This window comes from Aulonocara sp. 'chitande type north' Nkhata Bay, linkage group LG18 (genome assembly GCF_057382095.1).
Source record: "Aulonocara sp. 'chitande type north' Nkhata Bay isolate Kocher_YH1m ecotype deep benthic linkage group LG18, A_spYH_male_GT1.1, whole genome shotgun sequence".
Lineage (NCBI taxonomy): Eukaryota > Metazoa > Chordata > Actinopteri > Cichliformes > Cichlidae > Aulonocara > Aulonocara sp. 'chitande type north' Nkhata Bay.
In genome coordinates this window covers 3,683,261-3,710,402 of record NC_141361.1, presented here as the reverse complement: position 1 = coordinate 3,710,402, position 27,142 = coordinate 3,683,261, and the positions used below count along the sequence as shown (strand labels likewise).

The 27,142-nt window shown below is 43.0% G+C and overlaps 1 protein-coding gene across 6 annotated transcripts in view; it reads left to right on the top strand.

Annotated features, from left to right (window-relative positions):
- Positions 1-27,142, top strand: part of efr3a (EFR3 homolog A (S. cerevisiae)) — a 110,747-nt gene that overhangs the window by 41,529 nt on the left and 42,076 nt on the right. For all 6 annotated transcript variants that reach the window (XM_086273427.1, XM_086273426.1, XM_086273425.1 and 3 more), the window contains 3 exons: positions 934-1,084; positions 6,999-7,120; positions 13,912-14,061. In XM_086273427.1, the coding sequence (XP_086129553.1) occupies positions 934-1,084; positions 6,999-7,120; positions 13,912-14,061 (423 nt within the window). The remainder of the gene's footprint in view (positions 1-933; positions 1,085-6,998; positions 7,121-13,911; positions 14,062-27,142) is intronic.

The window sequence follows — 27,142 nt, the reverse complement described above, 5'->3', positions numbered from 1 at the left end:
AGAATAAGCTGCACAGTTCCTGTGAAACAGTGAGCTGCAAATGAATTTGCCAAAAAAATACTGGAAATCTGGAAATGACAAGAGAAAAAATTCTGAGGGAAAAATACCTGAGAATGTAGTGCGACGTAGCAAAGACACGTAAGGATGCTGAAAAACAGGATGAAAGCAGTCGCAGTCAGCCCGAGGTTCAGAAATACTAGGTGACATTTAAAAACAGAAAGTGAAGGAGACTGTCCAGCCACCTGTCATTAAAACTCATCAGAAGAAGTGCAGTGACATTAAAAGTCTCGTCCACTCCCATTTCTGCTCTGGAAAGTAATTAAAATGAGCTGAGAGACGGAACAAAGAACCTCCCTGAAGTATTTCTGAAAGAAGACTGTCAGCACTGAATCGATACAACCATTATAATGTCAGACTTTCTGTCTGAATGGGCTCTGATGTTGTTTCCCTGAGGATGACGGTCAGAGAGTAGACGCGTCTACCTTCTGCACGGCATCCACGCACCCTTACCGGACCGCTCATCACCCAGCAAGGCGACATGTTTGCATGCTCGGGTCTGTAACGTCAGCCTTCTCCTTCCAGGTGGAGCTGCTGTAAAGTTACATCATGCAATAATGTGCTCAGTGCACAGACACTTTCAACCCGACAGTGACCCACTCTTTTTGTGTATTTTGATCGAAACACATCTGCTGCACCGTCCTCTGTTCAGAACCAATCTCTCGTCTCCACCCTTTGCTGCTTCTGTTTTTAAATAGAGAAGAGCCTCAAAAAACTGTTCAGTTAGCACATTAGGAGGTAGTGGGTTAGGCAAGGTCTGGGTGTCTCTGCTTAGACCTCTCCCCCTATGACATACATCCGGAGTAGTGTTTCTGTAAACTTGCAGGTGTTGAAAAGCTCCTGTGTCATGAGTGTAAAGCTTATTGCTGTGTGCAGGAATGTGGTGATAGCCATGGAGGCTCTGGACCAGCTGCTGATGGCGTGTCACTCTCAGAGCATCAAACCCTTCGTGGAGAGTTTCCTGCACATGGTGGCCAAGCTGCTGGAGTCTAGAGAGCCAGACCTGCAGGTGCTGGGAACCAACTCGGTAAGACGAAAACACAGAAACACACACTCGAAGCCTTTTTTCTAGATGAAGGGAAAGGAGGAGAGCATGCAGAAATGTGTTGATAAAGACACTGTGAACTGTAACCTTAGTGAAGCCAATTGGTACAGCAGGTAATCCAGACTAATCTGTGGATTATGTAAAAGATGAATGTGTACAGATTTCCCTTAAATGAATGCTTTACAGCATCGGAAACCAAAACATCGTTTCTCAGAGAACTTTGCTTCCACTTGCACTTTCTTTCACTCTTTTAAAAAAACGCCTCCCAGGTGTTGTGCTCTGTCCACATTCCACAAATGGTCTTACAAAGAAGAAGCGTTAGCATGTCAGGTGACGCACAGCCTGTTTTGCATAGATAGGACAGTTGGTGTGCCTTCATCATGCATGCCAGCAGCATTTGAAGCTGCCGACGCTGCAGATGTTGGCTGGACAGAACTTCCCTTCACACGCTGTAAACTGCGTGTAATAAAAAGCTTCTGCTCTTCTCACTTTGAGCTTGATTATACTTTTAATCTCAGGTGGATACTCTCTTAGCAGCAACCAGGATTTTATTGTTGACTCTGCTTTATTCATACTTCGTATGTTTCCCATCACAGACTAACCCACAATCCTCCAGATTAAAGCCACAACAACGTTTTTGACACACACAAAAAAATAAGGTCATAAATCAAAGCAGGTCAAATACGTCAGTGGTTGATGTCGGCACTTTAATAGCTCATTTCACTTCTCCTCTCACAGAGGAAATTGTCGTGTAACACATCCCGTGAAAGACTCTAATTATTATTAGCTTCTAAGCCGCCAGCAAATGTCAGCCCCGTTTCTCCTTCTGTTTCTTCTGAAGGTGAACCCGAAGTTTTTCCTTCATGCCGCCTCCTGTTCTGAGCCTGTCTGTCTCCATTGTTGGGGCTTCATCCGAGCAGGAAACCGAGCCCAAGGTTTAGATGTGAAAGCCTTTGCATTATTTATGTGTGGTATTTAGACTGACAGAAGAGAAGAGCAGTTAGCTGAATCGGGGGGCTGGAAGGTGCTCGCCCTCTTTAGGTGAGAGCCGTGTTAATTAAATTTTCCTTTACGGCGCCGGCTCCAAACGGAGATGTTTCGTTTAATGTCTCCGTTTGGTTTTGTGGCGCAGCTGAGCAAAACGGAGCTCCTTTGTTTGCTCTGTTGCCTAATTATCAGTTTAATGAGTTTGTTTGAGACGTCTGCAGAAAAGCACCAACACAGAGAGCTCAGCAAATTACAGCAATTTGGTCAAAAGACTGTTTGAAACCAGCTGGCCGGCCTCAGCGGAGCCTCAGCGGTGTCTAATTACTTTTAAACGTCACACTTTTAGTGCTTGTTGTTGCTGCTCAGCAACAAAACAGCTTTACAGTAGCTAAAGAACTTCATATCCTTCATGATACAAGCAAACAACAGGAGGTTAACTCCTAGAGTCCTAGAGGTGCTTATGTTGAATGTCTGTGCTTTAAAGCATCAAAATAAACTGCTATGAATTTTTGTCCATGACACGGAGTCATCGTGTTGAAGAGCAGAAGCTGAAGTAATTCTTCTACCAATTTTACCACAAAATGATGCAGTGAGTCAATCATACAAGTCATTAACGACACGTTACAATTTAAAACGCCAGGACTGGAAAAAGACGACTTCTTTAGAGGAAATGCCCCCTGGTGGTGAAAGTTAGTTACATAAGTGTCTTTAATCCTTTCCTCCATAAAGATGACGTTTGACAACCTCTCCTGTTCCCGCAACCTGGTGAACCAAACATCTGGTTCCACGTGTTGCCAGGTCTGTTGTTTAAATACAGACATCTGTGGTATCCACACAAACAATTGCAGCATATTTTCAAAGTACAAAAAGAAAAGAAAAGAATCTTTCTGTTCCATACTCAGTTACTGTGACACAGTGGCATCTATTGTGATGCTTGTTTACCTTCATACTTCATACTCTTCATACCAAGATGGTTTACATGGAGTTTGTGATCGCAGAGAAACACTCAGTTCATGTTGGGCGCATCATTCTCGAGCAGGAACCACAGAAAGAGAGTTTTAATGAGTAGTTTGGACATGTCACTTTATAGCTCAATAAAGACGCGGTTTGACGACCATTGGAACAGATTCCAGGTTTTTCCAGGTGTAGCCCGAGTAAGTTGTATAGGCAGAGATCATCCACATTAACTTGTGACGTCATCTTATTCTAGAAACACGCCTGAAATATAACAGAAATTGCTCAGTTCAGAAAAGAGAAACAGGGATTTCCTCTAGTAGGCATCCAAGGGGCAAAGGGTTAGATTTAAAGATAAAAGACGGGCGGGGATGATATCATATCAAAATAGATGGAGTGTTAGCTGCAGACCTCAGTTTTTTTCAAAGCCCCTCAAAAGCCAGCAAAACTGTTACTCTTACAAAACTTTGGACTTTGGAAAAAAAACTTGGAAAAGTAGTGAAGTTGGGCTCGTTGATACAATGACGACGACGGGAAGGAAGGCCGAAAATGGACCAAACTTCAGTCCAGACTATGTCTGAGATGATCCATCAACAGCTCGAGGTTGGTCACTGCTGTGTGATTTGGTTTAATCATTATGAAAAAAATCCCACATCCGCACTGAAACCTTAGTGGGCACAAAAGCGTTTCTTCAACGAATCATTCAAATATCGGTCTTCGGGAGCTCAGGGCTGTTTTTAAAACCGTGTGTTAAAACAAGCTGGAGAAGCAAAGAATGATGACTGAGTAGCTTTTAAGGAACAGTCCATTTTAGCTCCTCCCCCTTAGCTCTCCCTTGTAAACTGAAGGTGGGTGGGGCGTCCGTGCCTGATTGGCATATTAGGAATATCCACTCTTTATGACATCATGCAGAGCCAACAGTAGGAAAAAAAGTTGACCTTGTACTTTTGTACAAACGTGGGCCTCTTTATCTTCTGCTGTCTAATGTGAGCATCCAGCACTTGGCGAGGACATGTTTGTCAGACAATGAGGGAAAGCCCAATAAGTCCATTGCAAGTTAACTTTGGAAACATTCGGTTGACTAACGAGCCAAAACAAACCATCGTGGGGGGAGGTAGGTGATAAATCATCCTGTATATAAATAATACCAAAAAAGTTCCAATCAGTCTAACAGTGACATTTTCATTAAACCAAACAACATTTGTCACCTTTAATGTAATCATTTTCCTCCTACAGCCCCACTGGCTTTCCTATTTCTTACCGTGCCCAGTATAAATGTGTGTGACCGCTGTGTTCTGCTGCTGTCTGGCTGCCAGCCGTTCACGCTTTACAAATTCATCTCCCAGTTAACTTTATCACAAGAAATTGGCAAACTGTGACGGCTCGAAGTGGCGCTTCCTTCACTCCATCTCAATGGAAGAGGCGCTCATCAGTCCAGACTCAGACACCGAGTCAGACACACAGGGGAGTCCATGTGTCTGCGATCTATAACCTGTGGAGCCAGATGTGAGATAGATGCAGTCTACAGCTTTATCCCAAAACCCAATTTTCCATGTTTAGATTTGTGTACAGTTTATGGATAGCAGAAAGTTTTGGTCAAGTTCAAAAACTATGTAGGAATAAGATTATTTTTATTTTCATTTCTCCAAAGTTTGAAGCATTTTGACACCTTGATACCTCCGAGACGCTCCGTAATCAGAGTCAACGTCTCTGGTTTATCGAATTCCATCTGTTGCTTTTCACTGCGGCCTTTGTTGTCCTTCTCCTCTTGTGATTTCACACGTTGCAAGCACTTCGCAGATGGCCAGAGAAGTATGAGCTCCGCTTCTAACAGACGAGCCTTCGTTAGTCAACAGTACAGCCTTTGTTTCTTCCTCTGTCGGAGCCTTTAAGTGAAGCTCAGACCCCAATTTGGGAAAAAAACCAACAGATTTACAAAAGTTAGATTTGGAAAAAAAAAAGATATTTTTTAGCAGATTAAAAAAAAATCGCACATCATGCAACATGATGGGTGTAAAATACAGAAAAGTAACTTTACAGTGCAAATAACATCAAAATAAACATTTTAACGTTCAGTAACCGCCAGCTGATCGCACGGTGAACTCTATTTTTGATGAGTAAACCCCCTGTCCAACAGTTACCGGGGCAAGGAGTTCTCCATCATCATCATCATCAGCTGAGTCAGGGCTCAGGAGGAAGCAGCCAGTTATGAATCTGTCTACAGCTCAAGACGTTCCCCCAAGTTGTCGTAAACTTCCTGTGAACTTTCTCGCGGGAATGATGCCGAAATGTCACGTTTGATGAGGTTACAGGAAATTGAATGCTATCAGGAAGTACAACACCTGTAAACTGCTTCAGGCGCACGATACATGAAAATGAGTCAGCCCTGTTATTACAGGTTATCATCACTTATAATCAGAGCCGCTGCCAAAGGGAATACACGCTAATAATTAGTTTAAGCTTCAGTATTCCACTTCCTGGCTTGAGTCGGCAAACATTCAGCCTCCTCCCACTCAGACTGTCAAGCTGACACTCCAGCAAGTTCACCAGTGAACTCTCAGCCCAGGCAATACATCGTCCCGATGACTAAATGTCAGACTTATGCACTAATGAATTAAAGACCCTAAAATCAGACGAGAGGCATCTCAAAACAGCACATATTCAACAAAACGTGCAGCATTTTTAATGCCACAAAGGACTTCAGACTCCTTTCTGTGAAGTTTGAGCTTGTCTGAGAGTTCTGTCATGGTTTTACAACAATGCAGTGTGCATAGTGTGTGGATATTAGAGAGTATACCCAAACTAAAGCCCTTCAGGATGTCTTTGTGTGACGTGCAAATTCAAGTTGTGACCAAAGCTTCTCCTTCTACCTCCTAAACACGACTGTAATTGGTCTGTAAGTGCCTACAGCTTGAATTTGCTCTTCTGCAGCAGCACAGCAGTACAGTACCGTAATCTGCTGAGGGGAAGCCACTCTCCTGTGCGCCAGCTGCCGGCATAGCTCCTTCCATCTGAGCCATTACCCCCAGGAGAGGTTAGGTACAAAATGGGAGGAAATTACCGGTAGAACGGAGTGGTTTTTGCCACTGACGCTGAACTGTGCTGACGCAATTTGTCGTAGTGGACAATGACAGGTTGGTGAGAGAGGCTCCTCGAGCGCAGCCGGCTGAGCCGGGAGGAGGAGGCCTCTCTGGAGGACACTCGAGGCTCGTTTGGAGGGAGAAGATTACAGGCTGGGCCGGGTGGGGGAGGTGGTTCTAATAGTTATTGTCATTGTCACACTGGCTCCAAAATTAATTAGTGTGCAGGAATGTGACGGTGCTTTGGCTCACAGGAAATGCTCTGACATGTTATCAGTGTTGTGATCGAGGGATTTTTTTTTTCTTTGTATCTGTTGTTGAGGTGAAAGGTCAAACATTTATCAGCTTCCCATTTTCAGGACTTCAGGTTCCTGCATAAATGGACAATATATAAAACATGGCTGTCCTGCATTGGTTAGCAAAGCCTGTACCTGAGTGTTTTTACGGTTGACAGGTTGGTGTTTTGAAACTGGATTAGATGGGCGTGGACTCATCAGCTGACGTGTGATTGGCTGATAATCTGTTAGACAAAAATTTATTTAATGTTGTTTAAAGTAAGAAACAACAGCTCGAGACTGTGAATTAATCAGGAAGTACTTACTGAGGTCACAGGGCCATTTCCCCCACAGAGTTATTTAATTGTCTTTTTGCAAGCAGAGGAGGCTTCACTTTACAGGCCTGGAAGCTTTTTGAGAATATTTTTTTACTCTAATGTGGACACCTCGAGGAGTGCACCATTCACTAATTCTAATTATTATTATTTATTAATAGTACAGTTACTACTTTTCAGAATTTCACAGAGCCTGTGTTCACTGTGTTCACACAGAAAATTCAGGCTGATGAATGTTTGCTGATTCTTCCTCTGCTCTCTGCAGTTCGTGAAGTTTGCCAACATCGAGGAGGACACACCTTCCTACCATCGCCGCTACGATTTCTTTGTCTCTCAGTTCAGCGCCATGTGCCACTCTACTCACGAAGACCAAGAGACCAGAACCAGGTACAGTCCAAACTCAGACATTTCAAACAAGTATACTATATTTATATTTCAGGGTTTTTTCATCTTGAAAAACCTGAATAAATTAATATTAATTAATTTAATAATAATTAATTTTTTAAGCATTAAACTACACAAAATGTTGGATTAAGCAACAATATACAGGTTAAAACTTCTATATGGAAACAAACTGAAATCTCTTTTAGAAAAATTGTCACAAGGTTCAGTGAACATTTCAAAAAGTAGAGTTTTCTCATGGTTCAGGATTTACCCACAAAAACTGACTGCTACACAATATCAGGACATCCTCTAACTTTTTAGCAGGTTTTAATTTTGTTTGTCCTCATGATTTTGTTTTTATCTTCCTTTTAGTTTTATATCTTATGTGAAGTACTTTGTACTTTTTTCTGTGATAATGTGTTTTAGCTCTTTCTTTTTGACAGTGATAATGGGCTGGTTTAACTTTTCTGACCCTCTGCCATCAGCTTTTAGATTTATTTCATCTTCCCTTCACAGCATTGTTCGTGGAGTCCCACAGGGTTCAATTTTGGGCCTCCAGTTGTTCTTCAAAAACATGCATGCATTAGAAAAAATGGTTTAACTACTACAACTATAACAAATGTGATATAAAATTCCTTGTTTTCACCATGCATGGTGTGTGTGTTCATGTTTTAAGCTCTAATGGAGCCCAAAGGTTTGAGGAATTGCAGTTTTTTGCTTCCCGTGACTTCATTTTTCAACCCTGGAGGTTTCTCCTGGTTACTCCAAGTCATCAGGAAATGTTAATGACCCAGATTTATGTTTAACCAGATATTATTATAAGAACTTGTCGAAAAAGACGACCAGAGGACTCGAGTAAGGCTGCTGTTTATACCAAGAAGAACAAACACATTCATTATGTCACGTTCTTTCTCTTTATTCTCACATCACATTTTAAAGACTTCCACAATAGTGCTGGGCGATATGACGATATATATCGTGTGGACGATAGAAAAGTGTCTATCGTGCCATTTGTCTTCTATCGTTTCTAACCTAACTTTATAAATTATTACATAAAATATATAATTAACCCTTTACAACCGGTCGGAGCAGGCGCACTCCGTTTTACCTAACTGTTTTTAAATCCCCGTAGAACTGGAACCACGTAAGCTAGCGCAATATTTTTTTTATGCATGTGAAACCATTGGAGTTGTACTTACATCTAATGCCATTAGCTTTCCCTAGGTCACGGTTTCCTTCCACATATAGCTTTGCAAAAATTGCAAGAAGTGCAAGAAGCACTTAAAGCAACAAAAAGATAATATTCCAGAAACACACTTTGCCGATGTTCAATAACACTTCCTACGTTGGCATATACGCCAGCGTGAACTATCGCATGTCCGCCATTACCTGCCCGAAACTGGAAGTGACGTCATTTTCGCGAAAGGGCCTTATAAGCCTATGTTGTTTTTTTGTTTTTTTTTAAAAGTCATGTTTGACTTGGAAATGGTTTGTTTTGATGCATTATAATATTTTCATTTTTCCTGTAGTATATAAAAATTAGTGTATCTCAAAAATAAAACTATGAAGACACTCAAAATAAATTTCTCGTGGTTGGAAATTATTTTGTGCAACCTTTTTTACAGTTTTGACGGATAAACCTCTTAAATTTTTCTTACTAGAAATATATGTAAAAAACCCAAAATGTTTTTCAATTTTTTTGTAGTTTATTGCACTACAATTGTTTGCAATTTATGTAGTTACTATGGACTTAATGCATACATATATTAAAATTTGGGCTATAACAGTTGTATTGATATATGGAAACTTGAAATGCTCCCACAAATGGCACTACAGCATGTAAAAACATAAAGATAAGCTCTAGCGGACTTGGTTCTATGGTAGGTCTTAATAAAGGGTTAAATAGCCTGTGGCAAATATATTAGTGTTGTCTTCTCACTATACATGCTCTTAACTTTATGCAAGAGAAAATAAAGTATAAAAAAATGATATTTTTCGCAAAGAAACTCCGTCTTGTGGTTTGCTAGCTGGTCAGAATCAGAATCAGAATCAGAATGGGTTTATTGCCAGATGTTGAGGTTTACAACATTAGGAAATTGCTGCGGTGCTTCAGTGCAGACAATAAGAATTAAAGTGCTATGTAGAAAGAAAGAAAGATATGTGCATGAGATATACATGAGATATATACATGAGAATAAGAATTATGAGTGCTACGTAGAAAGATATATACATGAGTGCAGGTGGTGATCAGTGCCAGACATGAAATGATGCAGTGACACAGCGTAGGGTCATGTGTTAGTGGCGGGGACAGTCATGTGGTTATTGTTCATGTGTCCAACAGCAGAGGGGAAGAAACTGTTCTTGTGGCGAGAGGTTCTGGTGCGAATGGACCGGAGCCTCCTGCCTGAGGGGAGCAGGTCAAACAGACTGTGTCCAGGGTGAGAAGGGTCAGCTGAGATCCGGGCTGCACGCCGCAGTGTCCTGGAGGTGTACAGGTCCTGCAGAGATGGGAGTCTGCAGCCAATCACCTTCTCAGCAGAGCGCACAACACGCTGCAGTCTCTGTTTGTCCCTGATAGTGGCTCCAGCGTACCACACGGTGATGGAGGAGGTGAGGATGGACTCGATGATTGCGGTGTAGAATTGCATCATCGTCCGTGTTGGCAGGTTGAATTTCTTCAGCTGCCTCAGGAAGTACATCCTCTGCTGGGCTTTCTTGATGACGGAGGTGATGGTGGGCTCCCACTTCAGGTCCTGGGTGATGGTGGTACCCAGGAAGCGGAATGAGTCCACAGAGGTGATGGGGGTGTCAGTCAGGATGATGGGGGGGAGTGGGGCTGTGTGCTTCCTGAAGTCCACAATAATCTCCACTGTCTTCTGGGCATTCAGCACCAGGTTGTTGTGGCTGCACCAAGACACCAGACGTTCAACCTCCCTCCTGTAGGCAGACTCGTCCCCGTCAGAGATGAGCCCAATGACGGTGGTGTCATCTGCGAACTTGATTAGCTTGACAGACTGGTGCTGCTGTACGTGCACCCAGATTTGCGACATGCTTTACGGTAACTCAAAACAAAGACTGCACCCTCGGCACTTGCTGTTTACAGACTGCGTACTTTCTAGATGACCACAGGTCAGGTGGTATATTGTGATATAAAATAATTCATATCGTGATAAATATTTTTTCCATATCGCCCAGCACTTGTTTGTTGCACTCAGGAGAGGCTGAATAATCCTAAATTTAAAATATAACCATTGATTCTCAATCAAAGTTATAATTTTACTCCCCTGGAGCAGTCTGAGTTAGTGATTGGTTTCCTTTTTGTGTTCAGGCCGATTCACTCGAAGCTGCTTTTTTGGACCAAATTAAAATCTGGAAGCAGCGAGCTTTACTTCTAAAATCTGGGCTTCATGCCGCAACATCATTTTGGAGTATTATGAAGACATGTCATGGTGCTCCTCCACCGCTGAAAATTTCATGAACGACCTCTTTCAAGCCAGCGAGGAAACATGCTTCAGCCAAAAGAGGGGCGGAAATAAAATCCCCACCAGGGCCGCCCTCACCCCCACTAGAATCCAGTGAATAAAGAATTAGAAATACGTCTGACTGATTTAGATTTTCGGGCCTTCTTCTGAGAGGGCGGGGCTTGGTAACACCACCACAGGAAAGCATTGCTCCACCGGCCAGGTTGAAATATAAGGATCTGAAATGATGATGATGGAATGATGTGTTGGGAAGGCTCTGCATAAATGAGGCTACAGAGAAAGGAGCGTACCTGCCTGCATTGCTTCCAGCATCAGGAGCTCATTCTTCCCTCCACAGCAACAACTTCACTCACAGTAATGAGAGAATACAGCAGGATACTGATTTGTCCCGTTTGGCTTTTAGCCGTCTTTAATCTTTATCGTGGATTTAATATTCTTTTATCTTTCAGAAACGTTTTTATTGTGTAATAAAGCAGAAATCACAGGGATGTTTATGAGGCCTTTAAATGAGTAATATTTTATGGCAGCATCACTAAAAACAACAAAAATAACTTTGCTTGAACCTGACAGGTGGTAGTCTGACAGTTTATTCCTCAGATTATATCTCGACACCTAAAGCTCCCTCAGTTATTTGCTGGTGAAGGTGTTATGTAGGAAACATTAGCAGTTTTATTAGGTGATGATTTGTTGAAACAAAGATGCAGCACCGAGAGGAAAATGGCTGGTTGAGAGTAATCACTCACAGTCAGCAGTCTTTCGAGACGAGAGAAGAATATATAATGTTGCAAGCCCACAGGATTTGGAGCTGAGGAGAATAATAAACAGTCAAGCAAGCCGCGTGCAGTTCAGAAATATAAAGTCTTAAAAGAAACAAGCAGGAGCTGCAAGTAGGGAGAAAAAAGTCAACGCCGATCCACAGACTGTATATAAAAGACAGATGTAGTCCACGTGATGTTGCTCTGTGTTTTACGACGTCTCGCTGTGAAGCCTCAAGCTGAGTCTTTTTGTGCCTTTGAAAAGGGGATCTGACAAGTAAGGCTTACGTAAGCTTACGATGTAGCTAATGCAAAAACTTAAAGCTGCACTCTTTCCAATGACTCTAATAAAAATACTGCAGTGCAGATTCAGGCCGACACCTTCCAAACTAGCAAGGTGTAAAGACTTTGATGGACCACAAAACATAAAAGAATATAAATACAATAAACGCAAACAAAAAGAAAAACATTTCTGATTAAAACATGAAAGAACTCTACTCCACCAACCTAAGAAACGAAGCTAATTTCTTAGTTTCAGGTTGAGGGAAGGATTACATCCGTTTTCAGACGCTATCCGGGTCCAGGTCATGTGGGCAGCAGTCTTGCCTGAGATGCCCAGCATTGGAAATGCCTGAAACACCTCAGCTACGAGGTGTCCAGGAGGCGTCCTGGTTAGATGCTCAGTCTCAGGAGCTCTACTCTGAGTTCTTCCTGAATGACAGAGCTCCTCAGCCCCGTCTTTAAGGGAGAGCGCAGGCACCCTTGTGAGGAAGTCCTTTTCCATCACTTGTATGTTCGATCTCACTACACAGAGCTCATTGTTCATTGGTGAGGATAGGAATGTCATACCATGAATTGGGGGCTTGTCCGGGATTTGAACCCGGGACCTCTCACACCCCTAGCTAGAATCACAGCCCTAGACTTTACCACAATAGAAGGTAAAACATCCACATTACTCTCTCCATCAGTGTCCCGCTGTGTCCTCGCCTCATTCATGAACACGACGCAGAGATTTACATTTTAAAAAGAGGCAGACGTCAGGCACTCGCATTTTTACTGTGAAACTGAGAAACTGTCTGCTTGCGATCTTTATTGTAAGTAGGGTAAAAAATAACTGGTTTGGCAGCGGCGGTGAGGTTGTGACACCACACAGCACGTTAGAAGATGCTTTCCCCGCCGGGGCGCTCGCCCTCTGCATTAAAACAATACCTGGAGACTTCTGTCTCATTCACTGTGAAGATAACTTCCCTCCTCCAGAGTTTCTGAAATCTCACTGCAGCAGCTGAGACCTCTCCGAGCGACGAGGTGTCTGCACGTATTCGTGCATAAAAAGCCTCTTTTATCTCCATTTGTATGTATGAGGGTGTGTGCGTGCTGCAGGTTGGTTGAGGGTGGGTGGTGCGGTGAGAGCCAGGGGATGCTGGGATTGTTTTTGAGTGCACTCTATACCTCGCCGCCACCGCTGAGCTATAAACGGTTTGATTTCTGACACTGCTTCTTTTTTTTTTCCTCAGTGTTTTATTATTCCACTCAGCAGTGTCGGCTGTAGGTGGAGAGGAATTCCCAAATAGGATTTCTGTGGCAGTGATTAGATTAGCTCTCAGGCGAGGTCATCAGTGCTGTTCTTTGTGTTATTGCTCATGGAGTTATCCGTGTCCAAAAACGAAATAGTAAAAGGTGAAGTCGGCCTCACTTTGCTCCTGAACATTTCTGCTGTGCAGGCTGCTGAACCTCTTCTCAGGCGGAAAATTAGATTAAATCAAAGGTTTGGATGTTTTTCCTCTGAAGTGAGATAAGATTTGGAATTTGAGGGAAGAACTTGGAAGGTTAGTCTTTAGTAGTGAGTTATTTGAGAGACGTTTTCAGATTAAAAGCACCGTGATGTTGTCTGGTAGCTGTTTGTCCATGACCAGGTAAAACTGACTTCACTGGGGACACTGATGCTGGTGTTCCAGCAGTTTCCAGGTTACGTTAGCCTTAAGCCTTTTTAGTTCCTGGGTTGTTCCTGAACATCCTAACCAAATTCCTCTCGCCTGAGGGTGACAGTTTGCCCACATCTGGAAGCAGACCCAAAGTGGTGACATATGTGAATATTTATGTGCGGTCATTTAAATGGATGGCCTTTTAATCCTCAGTTATTCAGAAATATCTCCCAGAGACCCTCCCAGTCTGTGTAAATCTACAAGGAGTTCCTCAGATTTTCCCGTTGTTCACAGTGTTGGTCAGTCCAGTGAGTGCTGTCGAATCTTGAGAAACTAGCACCTGTAGTCGATCATGAACACTAACGGGAAGCTAATAGGCCTTGGCCTTTTCAAGTTAAAAGATATAATTTCAGTACCACTTATAAAAAGCTGTGTATATATTTGACCCTGTGTGGGTTCGAGAAAATGAATTAAGTTGTGCACCCAGATTTGTTTTCATAGTCTTTAATGGTTTGTGCTGTTAAAATCCCAAAATGACCATGACATTCATGCCTGTGATGAGTGATGTAAACTTCTGTCCACAGCTGGATGTGTGCCTTGTTCTTCCTCTGAGTCTCTCTAATCTCTGCCGTCAGGATCCGTGTGGCCGGGATCAAAGGTCTGCAGGGCGTGGTGAGGAAGACGGTGAACGACGAGCTGCAGGCCATCATCTGGGAGCCGCAGCACATGGACAAACTGATCCCATCCATGCTGTTCAACATGCAGGACAGTGAAGACCTGGACAGGTACGACACACGCCAAAGCTGCCACGCGCTCGCCTCAAACCGAAATCTCCCTGCCGTGCGTTGTTTTCCCGTGACTCATTATTCTCTGCCCTGAATATGGAACTGGAGCGATGGCAGTCTCTCAGGCAAATGTTTGATTTTCTGAAGTGAGAGCTGTTCTCTTTCAGAGGTGACCTTTTTTTAATGGGCCACACAGTAATGCACAAAAACTGCCAATAAATTATACATGCTGAGCTGCTGCTTTTCTCTCCAGGCAATCAGCAAAGTAAACTAGTTTTCCTGCAGCATCAAACTTTTCTGCACACGCGGCAATGAGTGTTATTGTTGTGCGGCCAGCTCTCATATCCCACAATTCAGCTGTCACCTTCACCAAAAAGTCTCCAATCAGACAGGATCTGCAAATCATGGGGAATGATTGAGGCCTCAGAGGTTTGAAGGCGCAGTGCGTCATAGCTGCAGGGCTCTCTCTTAATGATAGGGTGAGACGTTTGGGAAGGACTCGCAATAGAGCCGACACTCCTGCAGTGGAAGAAGCAAGATGAGGTGGTTCGGGCATCCACCTCCTGGGTGGGTGTTCCAGGAGGAGGCCCTGGGTTAGACCCAGTTAGGCTGTCCACTGTTAACTGAGAGGTTGAAGGATAATCAGGGCTTTTTTACTGCTTTGAATAAAGCACAGGTTCAAAACTTTGGCACAAGCTTGCAGACAAATAAATGCAGTGATCAGGAGCAGTTTGTTCCAGCTCAGCAGTCGCCAATCTAACAAAAACCTTCTCATCTGGAAAGGATGATGCATTCCTTAATTACATCTAAACTGGACGACTCACTCCTGTGTTTGCAGCCTTGCACTGTTACAGAATCCAGTTTAAAGCGGCGCCGTTTGTGTTTAAAGCCGGTCTCTCACCTGCATGTGTGGTAGATACGGCGTGTCCACATATTCCCTCAATATCATTAAGGTCTGAATGTCCGTCAGTCGTCATCATCTTTGCTGTTGCCCCGCCTCTCTGGAATGACCTAAACAACCTCAGACGAACAACCTCAGCGACTGTTTCCAAATCTAAGCGTTTGGAAGCGGCTGATTTCTGTGAAGGTGTGTACCGTCAGTTTTTTAGGAACAGGTTTATTCTGTTTTAGTGTAGCGCACTTTGGTTTTAAACGTTCTGTAGAAATCAAGTTTGCTTACTTGGCTCTCTCGACTGGGAATGCCCACGTGCCCCCACGGGTGAGCTGGGAAGAAAGGAGGCCTGTGTATCTCTGATGAGGATGCTGCCCATGACCCTGCAGACAAGTCATTAGCTTTAAACTGGACTAAAAGTGGTGTTAAATGGTAAATGGACTGATTCTTATATAGCGCTTTTCTAGTGTTAGACTTCAGCTCTAGACTAATCCACAGGATTTCTGATAGGTCTGGTTGCTTATCATTCAGTCGCCATCTTTTCCTCGTACATGTGTGCTTGAGGTGTTGATCCACCTCATCCTCTGTTCACATCCTGCTGCTGTCTGCTGTGATCCTCGGGATGATTTTAAGCTGTCAAATCCACTCTGAGAAACAGCTGGACGACAACATTCGACAACACAGACTCCATCAAACCCGGCCAACACATGAAGCATGTCGTAGCCATGTCAGGATTAAAGCGGCAGCGTCACCGTTTTTTACACGAGCTGTATCTGACACTATGCTTCCTGCTTTCTTTAGAGTTTAGAGAGGCTCATATTGAATCGGAGGGACAAACTGGTTTACGCCACAATTTTTGTTTCTCTAAGAAAACCGACGATACAGCTGTTTTTCATCTGCAAAGTGGGAGGAGCTAATTCAGGCTCTCCTGTTTGCAGCATTAGAGACTCCTGTAGAAAATTATCGTGTGACTCTGGAGCTGATACAAGCAACAGAGATTCAGACTCCAGATTCAATAATCAGTTGATAATTTTTGGTTCTGTGATATTTAAGATTCTGCCGCTTTCACACTGAGTGTTAAACTGCTATGAAGCATAAATATTAACACAGCTCATTGTTCTGTCCGCGATACAGAGAATTTAATCATAAAATAAAATAAAAACAGCTAAAATATTAAATGATCTTCTCTCAGATTGGATTAACTAGACTCAAAGTATTTGTCTCACGGCTGCAGAACTGATCCTTAGTGTCACATTGTTATTGCTGCTGTTTGTAGTCCAAGTTAACAGGTGTCATCATCTGTCAACATCTGCCTTGTTGGTGTTAATGAAGCTTTCAAAGAAACTCTAGTCGGACTTATCTTTAATCAAATGAGTCTGTCTCCAGGTTAAAGCACGTCTCTGTAAAAGTAAAGTTTTTTCTGTTATTAATAATTTAACTGAAAAAAAACTGACAAAAAAACTGTCAAAATAAAGGAAATATAACAAAACCCAGAAAATGTTCACCAAACAAAAGACTAAATAAAAAATAAATAAAAAACTAAATCACCAAAAACCCCACCCTCCTCTCCACAGAGCAGGAGCACGACACACACCCCGGAAACAAAGGAGCGCTCTGGTAGGCCACACCCACACAGAGTCAACGTCACAGCAGCACAGAAACCTCACAGCTGTTGCAAGGTCTGTGTTTCCCAGTAATGTTGGACCTGTTGAATAAAGTTAGTTGATGATTAATTCAATTCAGTTTTATTTACACAGCGCCAAATCACAACAACAGTCGCCTCAAGGTGCTTTATACTGTAAGGTAGAGCCTACAATAATACATGCAGAGAAAAACCCAACAAACCCCCTGTGAGCAAGCAGGCGACTGTGGAAAGGAAAAACTCCCTTCTAACAGGAAGAATCAGGGAGGGGCGGGGCCATCTGCTGCGACCGGTTGAGGAGAGAGAAGGAAGACAGGATACAGACATGCTGTGGAAGAGAGACAGAGATTAATAACAAGTGTGATTCAGTGCACAGAGGTCTAATTATTAATTATATTTTCATGCCGATATTACATCCACACTCGATAGACTCCACAGCGCCCCTGGTGGCTGATAATTTTCAGAGTAGGTGTTTGAAAAAAGACTCGACTGTGTGTGACTTTCAGGTGTAATTTCAGCAGGAGACACAAAACCACCAATCATGCAGCATTAAGAAAGACAGTGTAGAGAAGCTGAAAACATGATTTATGACCTCAGTCGGTCTATTGTTGAGTTCCAGATCAGTTTTTGTACAATTCACCACCTATAATCGAACATTTTTGGCAGAACTGTCTTTTGTGGCGTGCACATGAAGATGAAAGGTCAAAATCCTGACCGTGCTTTTAATTATAACCAGCGACATTAAAACCAGTTACCAGCTCTCAGGTGTATTTGTGCCAAAAATTCACCTGAAGCTCATTAATCAGCTGAAGAATCCAAAGACGGAATAAAAAAAGACGTGTCCTTCGTTACAAAGTGACAGGCAGAGAAAAAATACTTGAGTTAGTAAATGGAGCAGCGAGGGCAGGTTTTTATGAAAGGAAACAAATCTGTGCCTGCGTGTCACCTCATCATAACTCCATTTTCCCTCCAGCTTTTATTCCTTCCTAAACATTTCTCTTATCGTATCCGAGCAGAGTCCTGGGACAGAGCAAGATTTATTGCTTTCACAGTCTTTCATTCCTGCTCTCCTCCTCAATGTATTGTTGGGTAAACGTGGAAGAGTAGCGACTCTGAACCCTCACACGAGGAGTTTGGGAAGCGGTTTTGCTTTTGCAGAAACGGTTAGCTGATGAGGTGTGTGTGCAGGTTTTATAGATCATCGTCATTAGAGGCGTAATTTGATTTGGTATTTAGTGGGAAAGGAAGCCTTCTCATCATGTTGTAATGCAAACGATACGCTGTCGTCATCTTCTGGGGCCTCATGAGTGTCGGATGGGGGCGTGCAGCACAATTTGTGTTGGATCTCAGATTGCGTTAGATTTCGGCCTTCAGTGATGTGTGAAAACTGTAATTACTCGGTTTCATATGTTGAAGGTAGGCGTGGGCAATATAACCTTAAAATTATATCAGCATGACATCATTGCATCGTTTATTCATTTAATAATGGTTTTGTAAATCATGCAAAAATATACCCAGGGTTAATATGGATGGTGTGTTATGGCGCAGTCCTAGTTGCAGGACTCCGGCTGGACTCTATCGGAGAGCCTTCATGTACTGGAAAGGTCCCGTCCGGCCATGAGCTGGGAGTGAACGCACAAGCATGAGTGCTGACAACGACGTCGACCGCTTACGTAGGTTACATCATCGCTCTACAGAGATTCAGCGCAGAAGTCTAAATCAGGCCTGAGAGTTTTTTCCACCACGCATGAACCAGTGTGACAAAGAAAGGGCTAACAAGACCCAGAGCTCCCAGTTCATGCTGTTCTCAGTACTTTAGAGTAGAGAACCCCAACGATCAAATGATCCCCGTGAAGAAGCACGTGGCAACTTCGGGGAGGAAGAACTCCCTTTTAATAGGAACACACCTCATTCAGAACAAGAGGATTTATTCAGTTTGACAGGAACTTGGACATGATAAGATTAACGTTGTAATACCAACCCAAAATATGACCGCTGGTCACGCTGAGCAACCGAAGGATCTTGGCTTGTGTTTACTTGGTTGGTGCGTTTTCTTCTTCCTGCTTTCTAACAAACTCTGCCGGTTTTCTGTGTTTCTCGCTCTTCTTTGGACCTTTGACGTCTTTAATTCTGCCCGCAGCACGTGGAGAGTCAGAATCCAAAGTAAATCCTGCTGTTGGATCTGCCGTAAATCACTCAGGATCATCAGGTTGGCCGACGGAATACAAACCTTCACCTGAACTCGAGCGGAGGAATTACCGCCTCCCACACACCTCAAACCTCATTTTATTCACTCAGCCCACAAATCCAGGCTTGTATCCAGGTGAAGGAGGAAATCCCGATGTCGTGCTGAGGAGCTTAGTTCTGCTCCTCATCCCCGGGCTGGGAGTGATGCTGTGCCTGCACTGCAAAGATCAACATGACCGAGCACAAAGCTTAATTCTGGTGTCTTTGTCTCGTTCGAATTCCTTACCAATCTTCTCCTCTGTCTTTGAGACAGTTATTGATTTAAAAAAGAAAAGATGTCTGAAATGTACAATAATAGTGCGTCAAATATCTTTTCTTGTTTTGAACTAGTGCTTTGATCATTTGCAGACATTTTCTGTCACATATTTAATAAGAAAATTAACCCAGAACTGAAGTAGTTAAATTAAGCAGATGATGGTATCTCTTTACTCTCCTCGCTTTTCCTCCTCAGCCTCTCATTTTTATCACCTTCTCTCCTGATTTCACCACCTGAGCTCTGTTCTGTAGAAACCTCTCCTTTCTCATTTGTGTGGTTTCCATGTGAACAAAATGCTATTTTTGGACCTGCTTTTTGCCTCCCTTTGACTCTTTTTTTTTTCCTCCTTCTCTCGCCTGTTTTTTCTTTTCCTACCTAAAGCCCCACAAGAAGCTCGCTCCCTCCCTTCCAACACATGTGGAGGAATGAGAGCGCTGTGGCTGTTCGGACAGGTTGGTGTTCCTGTCACCCACAGGTGTGGTGGGAGGTTACTTCCAAGCATTTAAAGCAGGATACCCAGGGGTCATTCAAGTTCAACTGCATGTGAACACGTATCTAACCAAAATTGAGGATCAGAATGAAGAAGAAAGAAGATTTAAGTGACTTTGAACATGGCACGGACGTTTGTCTGACTGTTTCAGTACCTGATGATCTGCTGGGACTTTCCTCACAACAACCTCTAAAGTTTACAGGGAATGGTTTGAAAAACAGGAAATCGCCAGTGAACACGTCTGCGAAGGTTCTCAGTCATCCAGGTCATCGTAGTCTGAGATCCCTTCCCAGACGCCTTAACGCCCACTCACATCCTGGGCCATCTGATCTCAGGAATTCGCATGATAAGGTGGGGCCAGGTTTCACAATGAACTCACCCGAAACTCTGGCTGATTGGGACACACACCCAGTTTCACACCTTGGCTCAGGCGATTAGAGGATCATCAGGGGGTCCTTTTGTCCCTCTGTGGGGGGAAACTCCCACTAGGTTTATATCTGGGACTCTCCACCATTTGACCCTAGAACTGAAGAAGCTTCTCGGATAAGAGGTGAAACGTCTTCAAGTAACTTAAAGAAGTCCAGACGCTTTTCTTTGCAAGCTCCTTTGACCACCAGTGAGCACGTTACGCTTTTAAGATTTTAAAGTTTAGCTTTAATTAATTATGCTGATCTTGAGATGAACGTCTTCTGTTGAAGGAACGAGCTTTGCTGGACCACCGTGAAACACGGGTCTCTCTATTTAACTGTCATGCACTCTTTGTTTCTCGTGTTTAATCTCGTGTTTATTTCCTGCTCCTAACAGTCCAATCACCAAATCTTATCTTCACCATTTAAATGGAAATGCACCTTCCCATTTTCCTGGGATAATTGTTCTGCATATCTTCCTTCCCCGCTGTCCGGGGGGGGAAACATCTCTGCAGTAATGGCAGCGTTCGAGTCGTTTCTGCGACTTAATGAGCAGAAACCCCGAGCCGGATCTGAGGCTGGAAGTGTGCTCTTTGAAGGAGGCGAGGTAGGATGTGTGAGGTTAAACATGAAGGACACGTAGTTAAATATTTAAGTCTGACTCTTGCCTTTAATCTGTCCTTTTTGGCGTAGATTGACTGAACCGCGAGTCTAAAGTTATGAAATCATGAACTCCAGCCACACTCGAGTCACGTTACATTTTTCCTGACATACAGGAAAGAATAGCACTGCCTAAAGAGGTTTTACCTTTCTCCAAAGAAACATCACTATAGTGATAAAAATGCTTTTTAACCTGTTTTTTTTTAATCAGTTTTAATTAATTCAAGCTAAAAAATAAATAAATAATAAAATTAAAATCATAAATAAACTAGCACAGTTTTTTTTTTTTACTTGACCATATGCAGAGGAGTCAGTTTGGTAAGGTTTGGTAAAGTTGGGGTGGCTGTAGCTCAGGTGGCAGAGCAGGTCAGCCACTAATCAGAAGGTCGGTGGTTCGATCCCAGGCTGCATCCTGGCTGCATGGCAAATATCCTTGGGCAAGATACTAACCCCGTGTTTGCCTACTGGTGGTGGTCAGAGGGCCCGGTGGCGCCAGTGTCCGGCAGCCTCGCCTCTGTCAGTGCACCCCAGGGCAGCTGTGGCTACAATGTAGCTGCCATCACCAGTGTGTGAATGGGTGAATGACTGAATGTAGTGTAAAGCGCTTTGGGGTCCTATGGACTAGAAAAGCGCTATACAAATGCAGGCCATTTAAAGTTTGGAAGAATTTAAATCTCTGAGTTTTTTAATCTCTGAGCCGTTTTACTTGGATTACATGCAGCGGAGTTTTATTCATATAGCACCGTTTCACAGCAACAGTTCGATGCACTTTTATATCGTGAAGTAAAAACCCTGCGATGTTAGAGAGAAAACTCGTGATCTGTCCTATTCCCAGTGGATACTTAGCATCAGCAGATACTTAAAGCTAAGGTGTCAGCATCTTACTGGAGCAGGCTTCATCTTTGAATTTTGGTTAATGTTGTCCCCCTTCCTGATGTAACTGTTCTTAGCTGCTGTAATTACACATCACTGCTGAGGGAATATTCATGTCAGGCTCTAGACCAACTGACGAGCCTTCGTCTTGTAGCTGCCGTCCACTAGAAGACTCTGAAAGTCTTATAAAACACTGAAGTCTGGTGCATCCTCACATCTGTGTCAGAAGCCAGGTTGGGAATTATTTGGGTATTACTAAAAATGGGGAATTTTATTTAATACCTTGAATTGAAACTCTGAACTTCACCACAGAGGATTTTAAATCGGACACAAAACTACAAAAAATGTCCTCGTGCACAAACTTGTGGATCCAACTAAAGGTTTTTAGCTACGGACTGTGAGGGTTTGTAAACAGCGGGGATTTCCCATCATGCTCTTCTTCAACATTTACGTGGTGAGAAACAGTTGAACGCTGTAGCTGTGCTGATATTTGTGCTGAAGAAGATGATGGTGGCGCAGAAAGTGAACATGAGGCTAACAGCAGTCAATATCACTGTTTGCATGACCCAATCAAAAACTGTACAACAATACACGTTTAATATTATCGCAATATCAAGTCTAGAAAAAGGCCTCACACAGCTTTGACCTAACGCCAAGCGATCGAGAAGATGAGCCGGCCTTCAAATCCAAACTGTTATTTTTCTATGACTCTGACATGGTCTCACTCACTTATTCCCCCCACTGCTAAAATAGTTGATCCAGTATCTGCAGTATCTTCTCAATGAACCTTTGACAGGAAAAGCAGAATTCTTGCCAATCCATCTTCCATGGCTGGAAGATAAATCTCAGTAAAACCCGACCCTTTTCTGGGCGGGTGTTAAAATCCATGTGTAACCAATACCCGCATAAATATGAGGCACACGTCTGCAGAGATGTAGGAATGCGACACATTTAGTTTTAGAAGCTGTTCAGTCAAATCTCTTTTTTTCTCTTGGAGCTTTTATTGTTTCGACTTGATCTCTTGGCAGGTCTTGTATACCTTCTAAAGGCCTGTAATGCCCTATGAAGCTTCCCCAAACTTCGAAGAATAAGTAAAATGCTAACGTTCGTCTGTACAAACTGACGGTTCAGCATCGAGTAGAAGGAAGCTTCTCTCACAAGGCAGTTAGCAGTTATTTGAGGAGTTTACTGGTGACAGTTTAGCTAAAAAGAGCTGGAGAAACGAAGAGCGGGTGGTCCGCTGAGGATAGTATCACCTCCCTGCAGGGTAATCATTAGTCATCTGTAATCAGGCACCTTATCGTGTTGCTTTGTTCATGCGAATGCAATCACACGCAGCTCCATGCAATCACAGGATGCATAGCTTAGCTGGAAACATGTGATGTGCATTTTATTTTTTCCGATAAACCAGTTTTCTTCAGCTTCTCTCGTCGGTCTGCCTGTTTCACAAAATCTGGGAGGTCAAGTGGAGGAAAAGGCTGCCTGGACTCATCAAAAATCTCTCCCTGGGGAGTTCAGACTTGTTTCTCCATGGATTGAAACATCTTCCAGTGGCAGGTGAACATTTGTTCTGCACTTTTCTGCCCATTCGGATGCTGACCTCCCTCCTTGGAGCAGCTCAGCATCACTGCGGTCCAGCAGCATCCTGTCAAACTAAATGTCTTTCTGCAGGTTTGGGGTTTGTCGGTTTAATAGTGTGACTCAGAGCTCACCACTGAAACACAGTTTGACTCTCGCCTCTGAGGGAATCGCTGTTGTGCTTGTTTGTTTGGTTTTTTTTCTTTCTTCTGATAATTTTGTCCCCGAACTCGGGCTCGGCAGCATGTTGTCGGCTTTCTAATCGAACCTCTGGAGGCTGCTGGGAAGCAGCAGTCAAGGGCGTTGGATACTCTTAATTGCGTCTTGGGGAAGGCGGACGTGCCCGGCGTGCAGAAACCAGAGAGGAAGGCGAACAAAGCCTCCTCCTGCGTCACGATTAACTGCCTGCCTGTGTTGCTCATCAGCACACACACCTACATACAAACACGCAAACACACTCTCTCTGCCACCTTGGAAACGACTTTGACCTCTAACTTGTCTTAACTGCCTTAATCTTTGTAATCACACCACCGTCGTTTCTTTAGAGCACACTTCTTGATTAAATGCACGCACACAACAGAGGCTTCAACAGTACAGGATTGTGTAGTCTATAAATACATCCATTCTGGCATTTCACAGTTACTGACAACTGTTGATCTGAACACAACGTACGAATGGAACCAGAACTTTTTTCCTGATAAAAGTGTTAGACGGTCATAACTTTGTCATTTTGACATGTAACTTGAAAACTTTCTTAAACTTCCTTAACATTCAGTTCAGGAAGCGACCGCTGAGGGTTAAGAGGACAGGGAGTGAAGAGAGGAGTGGTCAGTGCATCAAGGAGGCTTTCCTTAGAATATTCACATTTAGCTAACCCAGCTGAAATCCAGTAAAGACAAACACATTGATCTTAACGATGTGCTGGTTGCTTCACAGATTCATCTGCTGCATTGAGTAACCTGCAAACATCAAAAGCTTGCAGTAGCTGCTGGTTTGCACATTAAACATAAGCTCAGAAATGAAAAGTAAACCAGGATTAAGGAACATTTTTGCATCATTCACATAAACTCTGTGTCTCATCTCATAGACCCTGATTTGCCTCACCTGCTGTCTTTTTCTTACTCCTACTGTTTGGTACAATAGTAGAACAGTAGGAGTAAGAAAATGATTATTGGTCTATTTTAATATTTTTGTTTGGCCCCCACTCTGTTGGAGGTACAGCTCTGTTAAACCACTCCAGTATCTGTTTCAAATTAAAAGGCCTATAGCGTTTTAGTGGACAGAAAATATTTATTTCTCAACCGGACGTTTATTGTGAAATCTGCAGAAAACTCCAGGTTTTTCAGCTGATTTCACAGTAAAAGTCCTGTTAAGAAACACACAGCATAAGAATATCTACAGCTGACAAAGCAAAGTCTTAAATTTAATTTTAGTAAGCAGGTTTCTGTCTCCTGAACCCAAACTGGGAGCTGTTTCCACGGAGGCGGGGCCTGAAAGCTGAAGGCTCTGCCTCCCATTCTACTTTTAGAAGCTTGTGGGAAGACAGGAGGACATTACTCTCAATGTTGTTGGTGCATTTCAGGAGGACGCTGCTAATTAAGTTAGACAATTACAGGGTGAATTCGCGTTTATTATTATATTTACAAAATACCACAGTTCTTGTCTTGGTCGTATAGTTTTATTTTGTTGTATTTATCCGCCACACATTAACTGGTCCGTGAAAATATTGTCTGGCACAAAAAAGGTCTGGCCCGCTGCTCTAAGATATGATGGGGCCTCATTAGTCTAGATCTGAATGAAGAAAGCCAAGAGAAGCCAAAATGGGAGAAATGTGGTCTCTCTTTCTAGTCCCAGTTTAGTTTTTGGATTGACTGAAGCTCTTTATTATTTCCATGTTTAACCCCCGAAACGCCACCATTTAAAAAAATAAATAAATAAATAAATAATGCGAGTAAACTTTTTTTTTTTTTTTTTTTTTTTTTTTTAGACTGTAGGACATCAAACACGAACTTTTCACGTGTGCTGTAAATCCTTTCAGACTTTTCTTTTCCCGTGGAGGCTTGAAATTGAGTTTCTATCTGACCGTTTTTTTTGTTCTGGAATGTTTTAACAATTTTTTTCCTAAAGTGAGCAATCATGTGGCTGTAGCTCAGGTGGCAGAGCAGGTCAGCCACTAATCAGAAGGTCGGTGGTTCGATCCCAGGCTGCATCCTAGCTGCATGCCAAATATCCTTGGGCAAGATACTAACCCCATGTTTGCCTACTGGTGGTGGTCAGAGGGCCCAGTGGCGCCTTTGTCCGGCAGCCTCGCCTCTGTCAGTGCGGCCCAGGGTAGCTGTGGCTACAATGTAGCTTGCTATCGCCAGTGTGTGAATGTGTGTGTGAATGGGTGGATGACTGAATGTAGTGTGAAGCGCTTTGGGGTCCTATGGACTAGAAAAGCGCTATACAAATGCAGGCCATTTACCATTTACCATCATCAGGAAAAGTCTGGCTTCAGCAAAGTTTCTTCTATTTCATTAAATAACAACAGCCCACCTCCTATAACATCAGAGATTTTCATTTTTGCCTCATTTCCCTGCTTCTAACAAGCAATAAGCATTTAATTTCCCCTGAACCGCCCGTGTGGGCTGTCAGTAATTGCATTGTTTCCCTCCTGAGAGCTGGCTGCCTACAGTCCATCTGTGACCAGGCTTATTGCTTGGGAAATTATTTACTATTGCATTATTTTATCAATATAACACATAACATGAGGCTCTCCTGGTCTCCGGCCAGGACTGTGGATTCCTGGCAGCTCTGCAGGAAAACTCCAACCAACAAGACGGCAGAAGAAACTAATTGGCAGCATCTTTCCTCCATCAACATGAAGCATTTGGAGTTTGTTGCTTAAAATAGGCCCGGGTTGTGGCTTTGTGAATAATAACTTTGTTCTCTCAGAAACGACGCAGGATTATTCTGCATTTATTAAAGTGCTGCAACACCTCTTTGGAAGGAGGTCCAGATGCAGCAAACAGCGTTCGAGATGATTACCGTGACCTTCCCCAGTCATCGTAGTTACTAAATATTCAATATAGAAATCTTCAGAAAGTTCATTCATGGTGTCTTAAAATCCTGTCCTCTTATAAAGCGATTCATTCGTCTTGCAGACGAAGCCAATCCCAGACTTCGGACCTTTGTGGTCCAGTTTGAAATGTCAAAAATCTTCCGTGACCCACCCAAACCCTGAACTCGGATCATCACATAAGCAGAAAGTTTAGTTTTTGATCATTTGATTCCCAAACAACAGCTTTAAAATCCAGTTTAAATTCGATTTTCGTCCACCTCGTGCTGAGATGAGACGAGTTCAGGACCAAAAACAGGTCCAACGATGATAACTGGAACAATGACAGGGCATTAATAAAGTGCGTAGCTGTGTTTCAGTAGTTCAGTTTCTTTTTAAAATGTTAATATTTTATGATTGTTTTAAACTACATTAGACAATCTGAGACTACAGGCCCTCAAACTACACAGGTATTATTATTGTTGGGTTTGTCTTTATAAAGAAAGCGCCTGTATTCTTTATAAATGCAGGCGCTGTCTATACAAACACATTTAATCTCAAACCAAATCAATTTTATATCCACAGTCTCATTTTGTGAGTGTCAACATGGTTTCAATGAACTACATCAAATTTCCCCCCATCTCTAAGAGCTTCCAGGGCCTGTAAATATTCACAGCATGAAGGACTTTTTGTACAATAACTTTATCACATTTAACAAAGTCCCCGCTGACTCTCAGGAGGTCAGGAGGAGGCACTCTGGCGTCCGCACGCATCACTACAACAACACGATTGCTTCCTGTTTGTGTTCTTGAGGCCGGTTTATTGGAGCACAGGTGCAGGACAACCGCCATCCTCAGGCTTTCCCAATTTTTAGGGTGTCCTAAAAATCTGAATGATAAAATAGGAATGAAGAAGAAAATAGAAATATAAAAAATGGTCAACATCCATGTTGACCTTACGTGGCTCATGTACGTCGCTGACAGCCCTCTGCAGCAT